At 39.0% G+C, this 21,936-nt stretch overlaps 1 protein-coding gene across 2 annotated transcripts in view; it reads left to right on the top strand.

Moving 5' to 3' along the window:
- The window catches only part of COL11A1 (collagen type XI alpha 1 chain), a 165,482-nt gene that overhangs the window by 24,727 nt on the left and 118,819 nt on the right, over positions 1 to 21,936 (top strand). For both annotated transcript variants that reach the window (XM_075156450.1, XM_075156448.1), the window contains exons 4-5: positions 324 to 486; positions 18,072 to 18,200. In XM_075156450.1, coding sequence (XP_075012551.1) covers positions 324 to 486; positions 18,072 to 18,200 — 292 coding nt within the window. The remainder of the gene's footprint in view (positions 1 to 323; positions 487 to 18,071; positions 18,201 to 21,936) is intronic.

The raw sequence follows: 21,936 nt of genomic DNA, 5'->3' as shown, positions 1-21,936 counted from the left end.
CTCACTTCTAATTTAAGTTTACCAATGTTCTCTGGGTAAAGCTTCAGAGAAGGTCAGCTTGAACTTCATCTTATGTAGGATATTCACAATGAGTTATGGATCAGATTCCTTTGTACTAAGGGACAGAAGTTATATAGCAAATAGACAAAACATTGTGTACATTTCTGTACGTATGAAAGAAGGAAATAAATGGAGACATTTAAAATTTTATCTATGACTTGATTGGTGCACAAACTGCAATAAACTGTCTTGATAAGAACACAATGACCTAGTTTTAAAAACATAAATTACAGTAGAATTATGTGTTTTTTTTTTTTTAATAGGTGGCATCGAGTAGCTATTAGTGTAGAGAAAAAAAGTGTTACAATGGTTGTTGACTGTAACAAAAAAACTACAAAACCACTTGAAAGAAGTGACAAAACAGTTGTGGACACCAATGGCATCACTGTCTTTGGAACCAGGATTCTGGATGAAGAAGTTTTTGAGGTAAAAATCAATACTGAACAAATGGAATTGCATGATTTTGTGTAGACTGAAGTGCTTAATGCAAATCAGAATAAAATTTTAGGGCAAAACCTGGTATAATGTAGAAACTTCGATTTATAGAACCTGTTAGGATAGGCTGAAACAAAAGAGAAGTAAAACAGGGAAGTGTCTCTATTGTTGGAAGATACGACGCGTTTTTCTGTTCTTTAGATTATGTTGTATCTGGAATGGGCTTGCTTTTTTTGTCTTTCTGCCTAATATTGAGATACCTGAGATATTTAGGAGAATTAATCTGGGAAAGTTGAGTAGTATGATATTGAATCATTTTAGTTCTGTCTTTCTTAAACATTTACAGATATTTGTTCATGCTAACAGTATTTGAGAGAGGGGGAGAAGGACCTGGAAAGTTTTCTTTGTAATATGAATCCATTATATTGTTTATCCCACTTATTAGTCTTTCCAGTAACTGGAACATACTTTGGCAATAAGGACATATATGTTTCCATCATTTACTGGCCAAGAAGTACATATAGGAAGGGTAAAATGCCTCTGAGGAAGTATGTGACTGCCAATCATGAGGCCTTTCTAGGTAGAATCCTTATGTGAACGATTATTTTTACAGGCTAATAGTGGAGCTTCTCTAAATCTACACTATTGAATTTCTTTTATAATAGCTATACAGCAGTCAAAACTGTCAAATTTAAATTAAAACTGAAAAATAAGAAAATACAGATCAGTAGTTAACTTACTTATGATACAGAACATCTGTGCTCTGTAAAAGTCCAGAGTTGTAATCCTAGCTTTAAGCAAAGCATATGCTTGAGAAGCTGCATAGGTATCAAGAGAGGAAATATGAATTTTGAGTGTAATGCTGCGGCATTGTTATCTTTCATTTCCATGGACATGACGAAACATGAGACTTTTGAATGGGGAAATTTCTGGGATGATTTAATGGGTCAACCAGTATGATATGTTTGGTATTCACAGCCTAATTTATCTGTAGTCCCCAATACAGTTTGCACATCTGAGGGACATTATTTTCCATTTGAAAATGAATTCCACAGATGCCTTATCTGTAGTAGGACAAGGATTTTTGGTCTCCACGTGGGATAATTACTTTCAATTTTCATTTGTATTTCTTTCTTAGGTCAGAAACCAAGTCCCACAATATGTGTATTTGGCAATAAATTGTCAAAACATGTGCAATGTTAATATATATAAGGAAAAAGAATTCAGCAAAAAAATGCAATAAAAGTAGATAAACTGATATTTTGTTAGTGTTTTACAAGTGATTTTAGATTCTAATAGAAACTAAGGCAACAGACCCTGGCTTGTTCTTGCAAAGTTTGTAGCCATTTAAAAAAATTGTCAAGGAGGGAAGTGCACAATAACTAAACATTGGTGTTTGGTTTGTTTTACTCAGTGCAGTTGCTAAATAAAAAGACCTGTCTGAAGTTTTAGAGGTGCTGAAATGATTGTACATAGCTGTTTGAAAATAAGTACAGTGGTTGATGATATGTGCATGAAGGAAGATATTTGTTTCAATCATTTGCATTAAGTAACATGTTGAATAAGAGAGAAGCATGCTAGGGGCCTTTTATCTCTGAAGTTGTTGACTATTATGATATTATGTCTGTCCTCTATATTTTAAACAGTTTTAAATATTAAGTCCTCCAAAAAAATTTTGTTAAAGAGAGATTAAGACCATTCCCATGGGAATACAAAAGGAGCATAGGCTATTTAAGGGGTAAAAAAAATGATAGTTCTGAAAATTTCCAGCTATGTCATTCTTCTGTTCCAAAGGTTATTAGCCACTCAGAAAGAAAAGTGAAAGTTTGAGTCATGACAAAGAGTAACTATTTTAAGGCAAAATAATTCCTACTCTAGCAGTTTCTCCTCAGTGACAGTTTCCTCCATCCGTACCTTTTGCAGTTCTATATACAATTTCCTCTACTCTTTCAAGCCCTATAGAGGAAGAAGGGATGGGAAGGGATGTGGTAGAATGCAATTATTTTTTGGTTAGCAACTGTTGGAAGAGTCAGTAAGGTTGGATGAAGACACACTTAGCAAATTGAAATTGGTACTTAAAAATCAGAATTAGCAGATTAATTGAAGAAACCCAAAAAATAACCCTACATTTTTCTTGAAGTCAAACTTATATGAAGTCAACACGGACATGAGGATAGAACTTTAACAGAATTTGCTACAATGACTTAAATAAAAATACTTTTCTCTGAGGGTTTTTGTCATGTGTTGAAGGATAAAAAAGGAAGCTAGTGATCCTCTGTCAAATTTTTCGATGAAATCTCCTGCATTGATGTGGCAAGTCAGTGCTTCAATTCCAGCTGAGACCCACTAAGAAGAAAGATGGCTTTGGACTCACAAAAGAATCATAGAATCATTTAGGTTGGAAAGGACCTTTAAGATCATCGAGTCCAACCGTTAACCTAACACTGCCAAGTCCACGACTAAACCATGTCCCTAAGCACCACATACATCTACATGTCTTTTAAATACCTCCGGGAATGGTGACTCCACCACTTCCCTGGGCAGCCTGTTCCAAGGCTTGACAACCCTTTAGGTGAAGAAATTTTTCCTAATATCCAATCTAAACCTCCCCCGGCACAACTTGAGGCCATTTCGTCTTGTCCTATCGCTAGTTACTTGGGAGAAGAGACCCACACCCACCTCACTACAACCTCCTTTCAGGTAGTTGTAGAATGCGATAAGGTCTCCCCTCAGCCTCCTTTTCTCCAGCCTAAACAACCCCAGTTCCCTCAGCCACTGTTCATAAGACTTGTGCTCCAGACCCTTCACCAGCTTCGTTGCCCTTCTTTGGACACACAAAGAAATTGTGCAGCTGTCTGTAAAGTCAGTTTACAGGCTGAATCTTAACATTCAGCACTGAGAACAGCAACATTTCTACCATTTGTAACATCACTGTACATTTCTGTATTCCTTCAGTGATTAAGTTTCCTTACTTAACTGATTGTACCCCCTTTCTCTTGCTTTATTCAGAGAAATCAGTTACATTCTTCTGAGGCTGTTCTTGTAATTGCTGGGGGTTTAGATTTAGTTTGAAGTCTCTTACTTAAATTAGAAGCTTACCATCTGTTTTTTTGAGATAGGTTTCTGCTTTCTCTTTTACAGTATAGCCACCATGGGTACATTTATACGAATGTTCAGTTATTTGAATCTTTAGCTAGAAATGTGCGTGTTGAAAATAGGCATTGAAAATAGAATGTCCCTCGAAGTTTAAACAAAGTACTGTGCCATATACAGTTTTAATGATATGTGTCCTTCAAAGTCTGGCCAAGCAAAAGATAATCTAGTTCTTTTTGAGTTTGTCTCATGTTTTTTTACTCGCTAAACAGCATTCTTTTTGTTTCATTAACAAGACTTTATCCATCCTTTAGATACTGCTGCGACAATTTCTAAAGTTTGGGGCTGTTCCATGAAATTTGTGTCCTGCTTGAGAGTCTCCTGGTCTTAAATGTTCTGTTTATCTCATTCGTGGTAGCACAGAGTGATGTTTGGTGGTTTCATGGCTCTCCTTGTTAGTATTTCTGTGTTGTGAACCCTGCTGTATCTTCAGACCACAACAGGCACTGAAGAAACACATAACACAATGTGTCTTATTCTGTGTGCAGGAAATTCCAGAAATGAACTTATTTAGCCATGACATTAGATTTAAGTGTTTAAGACTTAAAACTGTATAAGACAGACTTGCCGTATGACATTTGATGCCTTTATTAGCTTACATGTAGGAAGCACATAAAAAGAAATACCTATGTGTATAGTGACCTGTTGGAATTCACAGCATGTTGCATACATGCATCACAAAGGCTGTTTTATCTTGGGTAATAATGATGTTTTTAGTCATAGTAAGCCAATGATTTGATCACAGGAATTGTGGAGCACTCTTCAGTCTCCTCAAACTGAATGGAAATTCAAAATGTGGAAATAATGAACCTGTAGATAAATATAATGAAAATTTAGGCTTCAGTGACCTACTAGTTGAAGATGCCAGGGTTTCTTCTGGTCCTGAACCCATTCATACACCATAACACAACTGCACAAAAACCAGCTGCATCAATAAGATAATTGACTCCCATTGAAAGCAGAGTTCAGCACTGTCAGAATCAGTGCTGTAAACAATTATATACATCATATGTTCCTGTTCCGTTAGAGTGTACATGTAAACCTCTATGAATTCTTGCGTACACACAATTCTCATATTATTACTTGACAACTGACAACTTAATTGTATCTTTGGAAGAAAGAATTATTTCTTCAGTCATATTGCTTTAACATATTTGCATGGACCATTCATTTAGAATCCTCAGATTCTATGAGGAATATTTCACACTTATTTTAAAACAGTGTTACATCACAGTGGATCAAATATTCTTCTTTGTTTCTAACTGTGTTATTTTAAATTTGTAATACAACAAAATTTAATGAAATTAAATTCTTGGCTATTTCCTTTTCTTTTTTCTGTTCCTAATATTAACTTCTGTTTTCTAGGCAGTTCTCCCACCTTTGTTCTGATTCTGGCAGTCTGACTATTGCTAACACAACAGTATATTATAGTACACTGGGAAATTTTAAATGCTACATTTTAATCAGTTTGACATGTCTGCTTTGATGTAACTTTCCTATGCTGATGATCAATAATTTCTGACTAAGTAAGCATATTGGGTGTCCAGAGATCAGGTAGATAATCACTAAAAGAAGGAAAGGGCTGATTAGTGTCCTAAGAGCATGATAAATTGCTACCTAATTGCTATTTTCATATATTCAACAAGCATAATATTCCTTGGTAAGTTTACCTACCAATGCTAAAGCTAAGAGGCATTTTTTAGTAGTGCTCTCAGAAAAATCTTCTGTTTCAGCTTTAAAAGCAAGAAAACATTTATCTTAAGTATTTTCTAGATCTTGTGGGGGGGTTGTGCGTTTTATATGAGGAAATTCTAATTTGGAGTTGCCTGCTGCTCATTCCTGAATGTAAGTGTTAATCTGAGATTTTATGACATCGTACTCAATTAATATGGAAATCAATATGGTGTCACAAACAAGATATTGAATACAAGCAAGCATTAAGCATCAGGTGCCTACAAATGCTTGAGAAGCAAATTATAAACTGTGAATGTGTCTTAAAATAACAAAATTATGCTGTCAAGAAACTGTATTATTACTAACTGCCAAATTAGACCTTCATTTACACTGCTAAGCACTTGCTCACTGAAGTGGATCTATTGATATCAGTGGGATTAATTTGTAAATGCTAGTTTATGAAAGACTGACACAGTATACCTCAAACTTTTACATGTGTCATTTGAAATTAATCTCTTCTGTGTTTTCTAATACGTAGTGCAAGAAGGGCTGGTTTGTAAGTGCTTGCTGCAAAGAAGAGAATTCCTACAATAGCATACCAAAAAAAAAAAAAAATTAGTCAGATGCTGGTACATGGCACCTAGTAAAAGAATTTTGAATTGTATCCATTGAAATATGTTTGTAGCGTAAATGTTTGGTAAATAGCAGGGATCTTTTTATTCTTTGCCAGCTTTAAGGATTTGTCACTCCTCATTTAGTATTGTTGGTGTGAACAATAATTTTTTATAATAAGTATTTTATAGTAAGTTAATAACTAACAGAGTCTTTATGCAGATATTTCCCTATAGAGGCTTTTTTCCTTCAAAACTCCCCACATGTCAGATGAATACAATGATTTTTAGGCACTGTGCTGTAAACGAGTGTAACAACACAAAACCTGATGTATATAAGACTCTCACTTAAAGCCAATGAAAGCTTTAACTGCACACAGTTTATGAGATTAAATCCTTGCAGTAATCCTTGTTAATAAAGGGTTTAGATTTTGATACTAGGAATTAACCCATTTTCATGAAAAAAGCATTCATACACTTATGTACAACATAGGATTCCTTTAAATAGCCTGAGTGAGCAGCTGAAGATAGAGTGATAGTACCTTGACAGCAATATGATTTAATTTACAGATCCCTTCAGATGAGTAACCATCCCTTACATATCTGTAAGCATGGAAAGTCCAAGTGTGCAAGTGCAGAAAGGCCATTCATCTGTGTGCGTACTCCATGAAGAAGGTAGCAGTAGCAAATGGGTAGAGCTTTTACTTACTGACCAAAATTGCTGTATGGCTAAAGTAGAATAGGGAAGTAGCCCAAAGGCATGTAGCGTGAATGATGTGTCCTCAGTATCCTCTGTTTCATACTGTCCTGTTGAACTTGCACTACTAGCTAACGTAGACATAGCTAAAATGATTCCCATCATACATCACCTTTAGCAATTGCTAGTGACCCACTAAATGTTTAGTGTCAGTCAGACTAAAAAGTAATGTTTAACATAAATGGGACAGAAACCAAAAAATGCTATAGGTTCCAGGCAAAAATATTTAGAAGCAACCTTGTAGCTGTCAACACCAGAGAAGTGCCCAACTTCCAGTACTGGGAGGAAAAAAAACAACAAAAAAAATAAAAGCAAAGCAAACAATTTTTCCATTTCAGAGGCATCTAATAAAAAACAAGCATTTTTTACAAAAGCTTTCTATTTGGCTTGTTTTGTTTTGCCTTTTTTTTTTAAATCTGAAAAAATGGTGATTTGGGGTTTGTTATTTTTTCATAGTATTTCCAAACTTATGTTCAATGAACAAAAGTAAATAATTCTGTTTCCCTTCCCTATTTTTGAAAGCAGGAAAAAGAAAAAGAATCATAGAAAGAGAAAAAGAATCATAGAATCATTAAGGTTGGAAAAGACCTCTAAGATCATAGAGTCCAACCATCAACCCAACACCACCATACCCACTACACCATGTCCCTAAGCGCCTCATCTACATGTCTTTTAAATACTTCCAGGGATGGTGATTCCCTGGGCAGCCTGTTCCAAGGCCTGACCACTCTTTCAGTATAGAAATTTCTCCTAATGTCCAATCTAAACCTCCCTTGGCACAACTTGAGGCCATTTCGTCTTGTCCTATCACTTGTTACATGGGAGAAGAGACCAACACCCACCTCGCTACAACCTCCTTTCAGGTAGTTGTAGAGCGCGATGAGGTCTCCCCCCAGCCTCCTCTTCTCCAGACTAAACAACCCCAGTTCCCTCAGCTGCTCCTCATAAGACTTGTGCTCCAGACCCTTCACCAGCTTCGTTGCCCTTCTCTGGACACGCTCCAGCACCTCCATGTCTTTCTTGTAGTGAGGGGCCCAAAACTGAACACAGTATTCGAGGTGCGGCCTCACCAGTGCCGAGTACAAGGGCACAATCACCTCCCTGCTCCTGCTGGCCACACTATTTCTGATACAGGCCAGGATGCCATTGGCCTTCTTGGCCACCTGGGCACACTGCCGGCTCATGTTCAGCCGGCTGTCAACCAGCACCCCCAGGTCCTTTTCCTCTGGGCAGCTTTCCAGCCACTCTTCCCCAAGCCTGTAGCGTTGCATGAGGTTGTTGTGACCCAAGTGCAGGACCCAGCACTTGGCCTTGTTGAACCTCATACAGTTGGCCTCAGCCCATCGATCCAGCCTGTCCAGGTCCCTCTGCAGAGCCTTCCTACCCTCGAGCAGATCAACACTCCCACCCAACTTGGTGTTGTCTGCAAACTTACTGAGGGAGCACTCGATCCCCTCGTCCAGATCATTGATAAAGATATTGAACAGGACCGGCCCCAGTACTGAGCCCTGGGGAACACCGCTCATGACCGGCCGCCAACTGGATTTAACTCTGTTCACCACAACTCTCTGGGCCCGGCCGTCCAGCCAGTTTTTTACCCAGCGAAGAGTGCACCTGTCTAAGCCGTGAGCCGCCAGTTTCTCTAGGAGAATGCCGTGGGAGACAGTGTCAAAGGCTTTACTGAAGTCCAGGTAGACCACATCCACAGCCTTTCCCTCATCCACGAGGCGGGTCACCTGGTCATAGAAGGAGATCAGGTTGGTCATGCAGGACCTGCCTTCCATGAACCCGTGCTGGCTGGGCCTGATCCCCTGGTTGTCTCGGACATGGCTCATGAGCGCCCTCAAAACGAACCGCTCCATGATCTTCCCCGGCACCGAGGTCAGGCTGACCGGCCTGTAGTTCCCCAGATCCTCCTTCCGGCCCTTCTTGTAGATGGGTGTCACATTGGCAAGCCTGCAGTCATCCGGGACCTCCCCTGTTAACCAGGACTGCTGGTAAATGATGGAGAGTGGCTTGGCAAACTCCTCTGCCAGCTCCCTCAGTACCCTCGGGTGGATCCCATCTGGCCCCATAGACTTGTGAACGTCCAGGCGGCGTAGCAGGTCGTTAACTGCTTCCTCTTGGATTATGGGGGGTTTATCCTGCTCGCCGTCCCTGTCTTCCAGCTGAGGGGGCCGAGTACCCTGAGGATAACTGCTCTGACTATTAAAGACTGAGGCAAAGAAGGCGTTAAGTACCTCAGCCTTATCCTCGTCCTTGGTGGCAATGTTCCCCCCCGCATCCAATAGAGGATGGAGATTCTCCTTGGCTCTCCTTTTGTCATTAATATACTTGCAAAAGCATTTTTTGTTGTCTCTCACGACAGAAAGCAAAGCTCTGGTAATTCGTTGGAGTTCAAGTTCATTTTCAAGGAATATTCCCAAGAAACAAAGGAATGGTCATTTAACTAAACTGTAATTACATTTAAAATTAACATCCTGGGCTCAAAAAATGCTGTCTGTTATCAGCTCCAGCAAATTTTACAGATAGGATTTATTATCACCTCATTTAATATTGTGTGTAATACATTTAAGTTTTAAAGAACAACTTAAATGAGGTTTCAAAGATAAATGACTGTGTAACAGATTTGCAGGTCTCTTATCAAGAAAACAGGATGTCCTTGGTCACACGTGTGTGTCTGTGTGTGTTATGTACATGTGCTGTATATACAGGCATTGTAATAAAATCTAATATCTCAGCCAAGAATTGCAGTAGAATTTGGTCAGTGAACAGCTATGTTTTGAAGGTTAAAAATTATAATTGGTATATCGACCTATTTCTTAACCAAGCTGAATATATATTACTATAACCATAGAGTTTCAAAGAATCAAGAAGATATTGATTTCTATGGAAATTTTGACCTGTACAGAATTCTGCTTTCACAATTTATTGCTTTTACAGTACTTCAGTCTGGCAGGCTCTACATATCTTTCTCTAGCTATATTATGCAATGGGCCTGTGTTATGGAATATTATATTAGAGGCCCCTGGAATTCTTCAATCCCTCAAATCTTTGCAGGAAGATTAAATGAATTCTGCAGCAGGTTTTTCTAAATTCTATAGTAATAATATCCAGGCTGTCTAGACTTTTGTTCTTTGGAGTCTATAGTTGTACTGTCACATAACTAATTAGAGAAAGTTGGCACATATACACAGGTTAGGGTTTCTGCTGATTTACTGAAGAGTCCACTCTGTAATTCTTAGGCTTTAGCCATCATATGGAAAATGAAAGATATTGATGTTGTTCTCCTGAGTTGATGTAGTGCCTAGCACTGGTTTTGTTATGCTTTTATCACCATTCAGGTAGTCGTTAAAATCTAATTACCCTTATAAGAACATAAGAGGTACTCATTTTATCCAGAATATGAATCAGAAGGATGGTATTTTGCTAATACTAACCCTCCCACTCTAGTTGTGGAGTCTTTCTGAACTTCTAATATATAAATTAAACATTTAAGTAATTGCTGCATTATTTTTCATTAATTTTATTTTTGTCAAGCTAAAACCAAAAAAAACCCAATAAGCTTTCTCCTAATGAAATGATTCTAGAAAATCTCATTATTTTACAGTAAGAAACTACAACTTGAGTTCTCCACTCTGGTCCAGTCACATTGTTATGTAGCATCCTAGTTGTGCAACTACCAAGATCACTTGTTCTTTGAAATCTTTTTTTTTTAATGTTTTGAATAATTTGTGAAGTTTGCTTCTCTGGAGAGGGTCCTGCAGAGCTTCTCAAGTAATGCTTACCTGCTGTTCCCTGGACAAAGGTTACTTTCACCTGGCAGTGTTATTGTTTTATTAAGAATCTTGTGAAAGAGATATCCCAAAAATCTGTCTCTACAACTAAACTGTTTGAAGTTCTTGTAGAACTAGGGAACTAGATCATAAAATTTTAAATTTTGGAAAAAGCAGTAATTTCAGCACTGATTCCTTCAGATAGTGCCCTTATACAGCCTTGGAAGAATTCATACTTTTGCCTTTCTAACAATGCTGGCAGGTGATAGTAGAGATGTCTTTTATCAATGATAGAAATTTTTAGCTGATAAATAGGCTATAAATGGACTACTTTATGGTTGTACTTCTCTAATACAGCATATTTAGAAAGCATTAGTAAGATTACACAGTTAAAAGGAAAGAGAATGTTTCAGGAAGAGAGATAATATCTAAGACTTTTTATTAAGTCACTATTAAGATAATAGCCAGCCATTAACATTTATTGCTTATAATGATAAAATAATTCATTCCTTACTTCTCAGGCCCTCAATTTACATGATTTACATAATTGAGAAAATCTGACACGACATCTAACTGGAGATTTTCCTTATTCTGATTTCTGCTGTGATATTTAAGAAAAGCTCTAAAAAGGTGCAATCAGATATAGCGATTGCTATCATGAACCTAACTAAAGCAATAATTACATCAAGAGAAAGTTAGTAAAATTGGAAAGAGGACTTGGTAGTCTACTGCTTTCCTGCAAATTGTGCCTCCATTTTCTTCTTTTGTAAGTCAACATTGTATTTTTTCAGTGTTGCTGTTTTCATATCAAGAGGCTATGTTTTCAGTGCATTACTACTTAGTGAGGTGTGTTTTTCAGCAAATCCTGGAAGCGTACATACACATAAACTTTCTTATTTTAGAATGTCACTGTGGAATGTCTGTGAGATTCACAGAGGAATTTTCAATGACTGAATTCACCGCACACTTCTGATTCTTAGCTGGGCTATTCCTTGTTGTAGAAGTTAATTTGAGTGAATGTCTGTGCAGCTGTTCCAATAGGCAGGCATTCAACTGATTTGAACATATTCTCCTTGTAGCTCTGTAGCCTGGTTCTCCACATTTGCTGTGGCATGCCACAAAGAAGTGACTGTTTCCTCAGATCTAATTAACTCCTTTTAATAGTCTTGGAGGATTCTGCAAGGAGTAGCTTATTTGGCAGAGTACCTTTTAGGACAATGCTACAGAAGTAATCCTTCTGTACCATGTTTTCATGCTAGGCATAACTGGTGGGCAAGGTATTTTATGATTCTCAGGCAGCTTTTTTCATATAGCCATGAGGCTAAGTCAAAAGCCTCTGATTTTAATTATGAGCACATTCCTTGTTCTTGTGGGGGACTTCAACTTTCCGGATGTCTGCTGGAAATACCACACGGCAGAGAGGAAACAGTCGAGGAGGTTCCTGGAGTGTGTGGAGGATAACTTCCTGACGCAGCTGGTAAGCGAGCCCACCAGGGGAGATGCCTCGCTTGACCTGCTGTTCACGAACAGAGAAGGGCTGGTGGGAGATGTGGTGGTCGGAGGCCGGCTTGGGCTTAGCGACCATGAAATGGTAGAATTCTCGATACTTGGTGAAGTAAAGAGGGGGGCCAGCAAAACCGCTACCATGGACTTCCGGCGGGCGGACTTTGGCCTGCTCAGGACACTGGTCGAGAGGGTCCCTTGGGAGACGGTCCTGAAGGGCAAAGGGGTCCAAGAAGGCTGGACGTTCTTCAAGAAGGAAGTCTTAAAGGCGCAGGAGCGGGCTGTCCCCATGTGCCGCAAGAAGTACGGGCGGGGAAGGCGACCGGCCTGGCTGAACGGGGAGCTCTGGCTGGGACTCAGGGAAAAAAGGAGAGTTTATCACTTGTGGAGGAAGGGTCAGGCAACTCAGGAAGAGTACAGGGATCGCGTTAGGTCGTGCAGAGAGGAAATTAGAAAGGCAAAAGCCCAGCTAGAACTCCACCTGGCCACTGTCGTGAGAGACAACAAAAAATGCTTTTATAAGTATGTTAATGACAAAAGGAGAGCCAAGGAGAATCTCCATCCTCTATTGGATGCGGGGGGGAACGTTGCCACCAAGGATGAGGAAAAGGCTGAGGTACTCAACGCCTTCTTTGCCTCAGTCTTTAGTAGTCAGAATGGTTATCCTCAGGGTACTCAGCCCCCTGAGCTGGAAGACAGGGACGACAAGCAGGATAAACCCCCCATAATTCAAGAGGATGAAGTTCATGACCTGCTATGCCACCTGGATGTTCACAAGTCTATGGGGCCGGATGGGATCCACCCGAGGGTTCTGAGGGAGCTGGCGGAGGAGCTTGCCGAGCCGCTCTCCATCATTTACCAGCAGTCCTGGTTAACTGGGGAAGTCCCGGACGACTGGAGGCTCGGCAATGTGACTCCCATCTACAAGAAGGGCCGGAAGGAGGATCCGGGGAACTACAGGCCGGTCAGCCTGACCTCGGTGCCGGGGAAGATCATGGAGCGGTTGGTTTTGAGGGTGCTCACGAGCCATGTCCGGGACAACCAGGGGATCAGGCCCAGCCAGCACGGGTTCATGGAAGGCAGGTCCTGCTTGACCAACCTGATCTCCTTCTATGACCAGGTGACTCGCCTAGTGGATGAGGGAAAGGCAGTGGATGTGGTCTACTTGGACTTCAGTAAGGCCTTTGACACTGTCTCCCACAGCATTCTCCTAGAGAAGCTGGCGGCTCACGGCCTAGACAGGTACACTCTTCGCTGGGTAAAAAACTGGCTGGACGGCCGAGCCCAGAGAGTTGTGGTGAACGGAGTTAAATCCAGTTGGCGGCCGGTCACGAGCGGTGTTCCCCAGGGCTCAGTACTGGGGCCGGTCCTGTTTAATATCTTCATCAATGATCTGGACGAGGGGATCGAGTGCTCCCTCAGTAAGTTTGCAGACGACACCAAGTTGGGCGGGAGTGTTGATCTGCTGGAGGGTAGGAAGGCTCTGCAGAGGGACCTGGACAGGCTGGATCGATGGGCCGAGGCCAACTGTATGAGATTCAACAAGGCCAAGTGCCGGGTCCTGCACTTCGGCCACAACAACCCCAGGCAACGCTACAGGCTTGGGGAAGAGTGGCTGGAAAGCTGCCCAGAGGAAAAGGACCTGGGGGTACTGGTTGACAGCCGGCTGAACATGAGCCGGCAGTGTGCTCAGGTGGCCAAGAAGGCCAACGGCATCCTGGCCTGTATCAGAAATAGTGTGGCCAGCAGGAATAGGGAGGTGATCGTGCCCCTGTACTCGGCACTGGTGAGGCCGCACCTCGAATACTGTGTTCAGTTTTGGGCCCCTCACTACAAGAAGGACATGGAGGTGCTGGAGCGCGTCCAGAGGAGGGCAACGAAGCTGGTGAAGGGCCTGGAGCACAAGTCTTATGAGGAGCGGCTGAGGGAACTGGGACTGTTTAGCCTGGAGAAGAGGAGGCTGAGGGGAGACCTCATCGCACTCTACAACTACCTGAAAGGAGGGTGTAGCGAGGTGGGTGTTGGTCTCTTCTCCCAAGTAACTAGCGATAGGACAAGAGGAAATGGCCTCAAGTTGTGCCAAGGGAGGTTTAGATTGAACATTAGGAAAAATTTCTTTACTGAAAGAGTGGTCAGGCCTTGGAACAGGCTGCCCAGGGAAGTGGTGGAGTCACCATCCCTGGAGGTATTTAAAAGACGTGTAGATGAGGCCCTTAGGGACATGGTGTAGTGGGCATGGTGGTGTTGGGTTGACGGTTGGACACGATGATCTTAGAGGTCTTTTCCAACCTGTATGATTCTAAAATAGAGAGGAATTAAAACATTCATAGACTTTAAGTATTTTTATTCCATATTGAGATGAACTATGCATTGACTTTGTGAGTTATGTGTTGGCTTTGACAACAACTTAGTGCCTATTTCAATAAAGTATTTATGATCCAAACTAAATATTAAGACTCCAAACTGATCTGTTTTACTTACAAGCAGTACTTGTATGCTTAATGTTAGGTATGCTTGAATACCTTGCTGGATGTTCCCCTTCACTTCTGAGCAACTAAGGCAGAGACCTAGCTCTCAGCTTTCTCATCCCTAATATGCAAGTAATATTAAATATCTGATAAACACTGTTTAAAATACATTGTATTAAGTGTTATCCAGGATAAAAAATTGTTATAAGGCAGCAGATTTTTCTTCTTAAGTGCTAAATAGGCTTTTAGCACTTTTTGGGACAAGTTAAGCATGCACATTTTTACAAGTAATAAGATGAAAAAGTGGCTGTGTATATCTGTCTGATACCTCACCACAAGTTCTCTGCTTCTGCCTTCTACTGTCATCCCACTTATCTCTGACATCAAATCATGGTGGAAGACTGGCTCAGCAGAGACCTCAAACATTTGACTTGTATAACACACTATTTATCATCTATCAACTTTGTGAAATTGCCTGAGCAGTCTTTCACAACAAAGGTGGTCATGACAATTTCATAGGGAAGGAAATAAAACTAATCTATATAGATAGCTGCCTTTTGTACTTTTTTTTCTCTATGCACTTTTCAGAGTACTTCAAGGATGCTCTGGTGTATTTGAAATTTTACTCTGTTCTCCTGTCTCCTTCCCCATCTTTGTTCTCCCTCTCTTGCTTTCATTTTTCTAACCTGTGAGACTTCCTTTTTTCCTGCAATTTTCATATAAGAGTAACATCAGGCACATATGCATATGTTTAGATACCTCAGTGTTGTTTTAGAGGCCAACTATTAGAATTGTTAATAACTCATGACTCCATTTATCCATATTTTCATTTTAAGTACTTGGGACTTGTGCAGGTAGTGCCTAATTTATGACTCCAGGTCATGAAGTATGGCCTGATTAAGTATTTGTCGTTTATTTGCAGAGAACTTCATAAAATTCTATTTCAATCAAGTCAATTCAATTCAAGCAGTTAAAATCAAAGAATGTGTTTGTGAAGACTGAAGTCATTCTGTGAAAAATCTCAAAGAGAAAGAGTGTAGATTTGTCCAACAAATACCTTAAAAGGATAACTAAATCATAATAATGAAATCTGCAATAATGAATGTGGAATTTCATGTGCTGAGATGATTGACCTGATCCGAAATGAAAGCTCTTCACTGACTAGTGAAACTGCCAATACATCACATACAAATACTCAAAGAAACCATTCAATTAGCAAAGACAGAAAAATAAAAACAAAAAATAGAAAAAGAAAAACAATAATTTATTGGAGATATTTTTATAGCAAATGTTGAAGGAAAAAGAGGAAAATTAACATTTGAGATGCCAAATGTAAAATCAATCAGTTCCTTGGTAAACTTCTTGCACATGAATAGCCAGTAGCAATTTATGTATACTGTGCAAGACTCCCTCTATGTGGACCCATGACAGGCAGACAGGCGGGGCTGGGAAGTACAGTCAATGGATCAGGAACAGCTTTAACCAATTTAGGGACATTTAAGCCAAGTGGGTAACAGCATGCCGAGTGCTTCTTGCAAACACACAATCTGACAAAACCCAGTGCCAACATTCCATGACATTCAAGATCAGCACAAAGCAAGCTCCAGAATAGTGGCTATATTCCCCCACCTGGGTTCTCTTAGCATATCATACTAAACAGCAGTAGTTTCAGGAGCAGTTCTGGCATTACTCACACTAGCTGGCACACTGTATACATGGTAATCTGTATGGGCATCTCAGAAAGCCACATCTGTTCAGGAGTGTGTAGCAAGACACTAACCTGAGCTCAACAGGGTGAGGACAGGGGTTCTACACATCCATCTCTAATGGTTGCTCCAAAAGAGTTACCTCTTTTGTCTTTCAGTTGCTAATTCTCTGTAACTTACTCTGCTTCACTTAGTTTTAATTTGGCTGGTGAAAGAGGGAGGGGCAGGGCACCTGGAAACACTTTACTGGAAATGGGGGATGCATAGCCCAGGCTGACAATGACTGTTCAAAACCTCTCAAACCACTCAAACTCTTGAGGGAGTCATGTAAGGAATCAAAGGGGGAATTTCTCTGTATGTATAGCAGGTTTTGTAGGAAGATGTCCAAATCAGGAAGCATTAGTGAGGTAAGGAAAATAAAAGAGACAGTCCAGAACCACTGGTAGGGGAACTTCCAATGTTTCTGGAAGCTTAAAAAAATATATATTCCAACTCTAAATTAATCTGAGACACACATGAGTCTATAAAGTAAAATAAGTTGAGAGTATTGTAAAAAACAGATTTGTAATGTATAGCCATTATGTGCTAAGAAACTAAATATTTCATATTTTATGTTAAATAAGTTAGTAAAAAAATATTGTAGAACTAGGGAAATTGCAGAAGGTTGGTTGATTTTTTTTCAGTTTGAGGATTTTTTGCTTCTTTCTGTGACTTTTACTTTTGAAAGGAAGGAGCGTTAAAAATTATTCTTTACTATTTTAAAATATTCTCCAATTTTGTTAATTTGTTAAAGGCTACTGTTCTGAGAGATGTAAAGCCGTTTTGGAAATACTGAGATAATTGTGAATTTTCCCAGCTGTACATTTCCATCAGTTATGATATTTTCTCTTCAAAGACAAAACACGCACAGGTATACTAACAAAGTTATTCCTTTGCCCCCATTTTTGGCAAAAAAAAAGAAAAAAAAATTGTATTAGAAGTATATAAAAGCTTAAAAATCCCCCTTCTTGGGGAATAGTGAGAGATTGGAGTTAGTGGGTTTTGACCAGGAACATGTGCCGATTTTCAACCACCTTATTTTTATGACAGCATAAGAAGCTCCTGAATAAGGAAATTTATAGTGGAAATGTTGGCAGGAATTTACCTAATGCTGTTTAAATGGTACCACTATGTTAAGAAACGCACTGGATACCAGACAGCTTTCTGTGGAAAATGATAAACATACAAGGTCTCTGTAGGGGATCTCAGCAGAGCCATTTTTATTATCCAGAATAGTGGGTCTCTTTACTGTGATGTTGTTTTTACACGTGATATATGGGAATAGAGATGAAAATAACATTTGTTAGCTGTTAAAATTTTTATTTCAACGTATTCTATAGTGTGTATTTACATGGTGCATACTTAATTATTTTTTATTCCAATAACTGTGTCTCTGGTACAGTCTTTTTTATTTTATTTTATTTTCTTCCTTCTTTGAGAGTACAGATGTGATGCAAACTCTCAGAATTATACTGTTGATCACTTGCATGCTGAGCCGCATGCTGGTAATAGGAAGTGCCCTGAATTAAATCTTAGGAATTTAGACTGGTTCCCAGTGAAGAAGTAAACAAACAGCATGAAAATGACAAAGTAGGAGTTACACCTTCCCACCCTCTCCTTTCCAAACCAGACAGCGTTTTAAGCCAGAATTTTGCACCTAGTCCATTCGGTATTAATTTGCATTGTTTTGCCATGTGAACAATAGTTAGGAAGTTTTCCAGAATAGCAGCAGAAATTAGGTAGATATGTTATTTACAACCACAAATTTAATATAATATCTAATATAAGTATTATGTGCCTAGTTTTGTTTTCTGAATGAAAACTCTGTACTTCTGATGAACTGTAGACAATCTGGTTTTGTTATTTAATCTGCATATGCTTTCCTGCAGGGTGAGATCCAGCAGCTGTTGATTATAGCTGACCCCAGAGCTGCATATGACTATTGTGAGCATTATAGCCCAGACTGTGATTCCCCAGTGCCCAATGCTGCTCAGGCTCAAGATCCTCAAGTTGATGAGGTAAGTAATCAGTCATGTATTACTAGATTTATTGCACATTAGTGGTTGTGCTGGATACAAGTTACTCAAGGAGCATTTACAGCTAAATGGCATGCATTGTGCTAGGTATGAGGGAGGAAGGTTGCAGGAGCACATTCATTTTTGCTATCCACTCATTTATGCCAACCATTTGAAGGGACCTATCACTCTGGTATTTGAATAACCAGCATGCTCAACGAAGTTAAACTGTAATTCCTTAAAAGATGATAGCAATATGAGTTTGTTTAGTTGTACCTATTTGTTCTTCCTGTGTACGTTTATGATTTCACTGATGCTGAGTACCATCAAATACTACATTTGAAAGATATGGGAGCTATGAGTATTCTGCAATTGTAAACAACTTGTGCTAGAAATGCCATGTATTCTAATGAGCTGTGTCCAGTGTACAAATGCATGTACACACAAAATTATTTCAGCCAGCTCCATTCGTAGCAGGTAAATATCAACAGGGACAAAACAGAGTTGGATTTTTTTCCCAGAAACACAAAAAATGTTTACAGAAACCCTTTGTCACTATAGACAGTTCTCACAGCCATAAATTGAGTAATTCACCGAGGGCAGGATAGTTCCTCAGATTAGACCTCTGAGGGTAGCAGTTGTATGTGGTGTTGTACACATTCTAAATACTTGCATCAAACACTGTAAAGTGGAAAGCTTTTGCAAAATGTAACTAGTCTTAATTGAACTTGGCTCTGGACAGTTAGTTTGCACTCAGCTGTGTGTGATCAGACTGGTTATTGTTACTGATTGCTCAAGAGATCACCATTAAAAATTTGCTGAATTGCTCTCAGGTGCCTGCTTTGAGCCAATTTTGAGACAGAACTTTTCCTAAATACATGATAATTTTATTTGTTGTTACTATTTATTCTATCTGACTGAAAATTATGTCATCAAGTGACTAAGGTCCATAGGGCCCAGAACTTAGTTCAAAGGGACTCCCACATCCATTGCATCAGAGGTATAGTTCAAGATGTGTCAAGTCAATTACACATAGGCAGAGGCCTTTACACTATATTACAGTGTATGGAGTTTGGCCTCTTCATGAGGACCCTGTAGGGCCTTCTGTCTGTGTGCCTGGCTATGTGGATCTCCATGCACTATATTCCAAAGAAATTTGAAATTTTGCTTGGGAACTTTCCTGGGCTTTGCTGCTATGTGACTTAGCATTCTGATTCTTTTCCATTTCCTGTGTGAAGACCTGGAAGGTTTGAATAGGCTAGTGCTTTTCTACTTTGAAATAAGACTGAAGAATAGTCAATCTAATAAACTCATCTTTGTGGGAAGAGGTTGTTAAAATCATCCCTTGGTCTCTTTCTTAAAGAGGAATATATCTAAATACTTAAAATGCTTTAACTAAGTTGGGAGTACTGTCACCTCCAAACTCATATCAACTCCTAAGCAAGAGTTAACATGGCTTAGAGACATTGCAAATATTTGTTTTCTCTGGCCACCACTGATGGCAATGATGGCTCCTGTCCTTTAGTGTAATGCATGTGGACAAGGCTTGGAGTCCACAGAAATTAGTTGGCATCAGACTGTAGATTCAAAATCTATTCAAGATGAAGAAGAATGAGTACTTGTGCTTGATTATTAGCAATGGTGAATTATTAGAGTGTAATTCAATGTTTCTAAAGGATGTAGAATATGAATAAAATAGCCCAGAGATTACATTCCCTCCGTAATGGATGACTAGCTAAATCTCCTGCTGTCAAATATTATGTTTATACTATATCAAAGCTGTTTAACACTAGCATCAGTTGAGAGCACTCATTTGTAGATCAAATGAAAAATAAGCCTCATCATAATTATAAAAACTATGTGCACATATATAGTTATATGCTCATCATATAGAATTCCCAGTTATATGCTGCACATCTATTGAAACCAAACAAAGAAAGGGAACCATAAAATCAAACAATTGGCGCTGTTCTTGAGCACCCTGATGAGAGATCATCTGTAGCCTAATGCAACTGCCACTGGAGTCAGCGAGTATCTTATCATTAAATTCAGCAGCCATTGCAAAAATTCTCTTGGGGTTAGTGTTTTATTAATGTGTTTTTCTAAGGCCTATTTTTTTGCCCTGTGATAACACATATAGTTTGTGGGAGCACCTACAGAGAAAGAAGTAAAATCAAAGATCTTAATTTGTAATGTAACATTTTTAAATGAATTTGAAAAAATTTGAAAGGAGCTAAAAGATTAAAAAAATGGAGAGCTGCCATTTCTGTTTGCTTCCATTTATTGCTCTGAGTGGTGACTGAATCATTTTGCTTTCTGAACTAAGACACAATTTCCTTCTTGCTATCTGTGAGTTTACATGTGTAACTTTGTGTGAATATTCCCAGTGAAGTCAATGGATCTCTTTAACATGTTGTGTAATAGTAATCTGAAATAATCACATCAGCAATACTACCAGTGTAAAGAATATGCAATAGAATAAATGCCTGACTGAATTGCCCAGAATTATAGAATTGTCTGCTAAATTATAAAAAAGCAACTTGTTAAAGCAGGCTACTCTGTTATCTTTTGAGATGCAGCCTATCAAATCACATAGATAATTAATTTTAAGGAAATAAATGAAACAAGTCTTATTTAGGTACTGGAAGAAGTTATAGAAGATAGCAATGCTGATTTTTTTTTTAAACTGTTGATTGCAAAATTAAATAAGGTGTTAAAAGATAAAAATATAATTACAGCCGGTCTATATGGAAAACAATTATTTCAAAATGCCTGATTGCATATTTTGAGGAGATTACAAGTTTGATAGTGATATCTGATAGAATTTGTAGACTTAGACCTTCATAAAGCTTCTGATTTGTCAACATATGATATTTGAATGAAAAAAAAAGGCGTTGTATGGCAAAGATAAAGAATCTGAGGAACAGATTCAAATCTGGCTGCCTTATTTCAGAAATTACTATAAACTGAGAGCTATCACTGAATTAACTTTTTAATAGAGTTTCTTAGGAATTGTGCTAGCATTATAGAAATGAGTGTAAAATGGATGCTATTAAATTTTGTCAGAGTCATGATATTGTAGAGCAGTAAACAATGGTGATTAGACAACTAAAGGCAAAGTTACACACATACAAGAAAAAGAAAGAAATGCAGGGCAAACAGAGAACTAGGAAATACACACTGCAATACAGCCTGCTTGCATGTGTTAACAAAAAAACCTTTTGTGTGCAGCAGATTGTTCCCATCTGTGGGCTTCATCTGCCACTATAACAGTGAAAGCAATTTTGGGGGTACATGATTTACCAGACTGGGATACTAATCAAGCTGAAAGCCAACCAAAGATTATTGTTTAGCTAGATTGATTTCCTGGTTTGATCTCCCATGTGTTCACAAAAACTCTTGTGATAGAAAGAGAGAACACTGGGCTAAAGGCTAGGCAGGATCGTGTCTTTCAGTGTCAGCTTTGGCTTAAGCCAGCAGAAGCTGAAAATATTTGTTGGACAGTAGCCTCAAAAGATTCTGGTTATTAAAGTAAGGAAACAGGTTGTACATGAGCATTCCAAGCAAAACTGGCAAAAAAATGCAGTGCATGTCTTGGTTTGTAAACAAAGGAATAAGAATACAGATGCGATATTACTTGTCTGTATGCTGTTGGTTGAAACATATACTGGAACATCACATACTGTCTTGGTGTTTAGTCACTAAAACAAATACTGCAAAAATGGAAGTGATTCACATA

Source organism: Calonectris borealis, chromosome 8 (genome assembly GCF_964195595.1).
Source record: "Calonectris borealis chromosome 8, bCalBor7.hap1.2, whole genome shotgun sequence".
Classification (NCBI taxonomy): Eukaryota; Metazoa; Chordata; class Aves; order Procellariiformes; family Procellariidae; genus Calonectris; species Calonectris borealis.
This window is presented reverse-complemented; position numbering and strand designations above follow the sequence as displayed.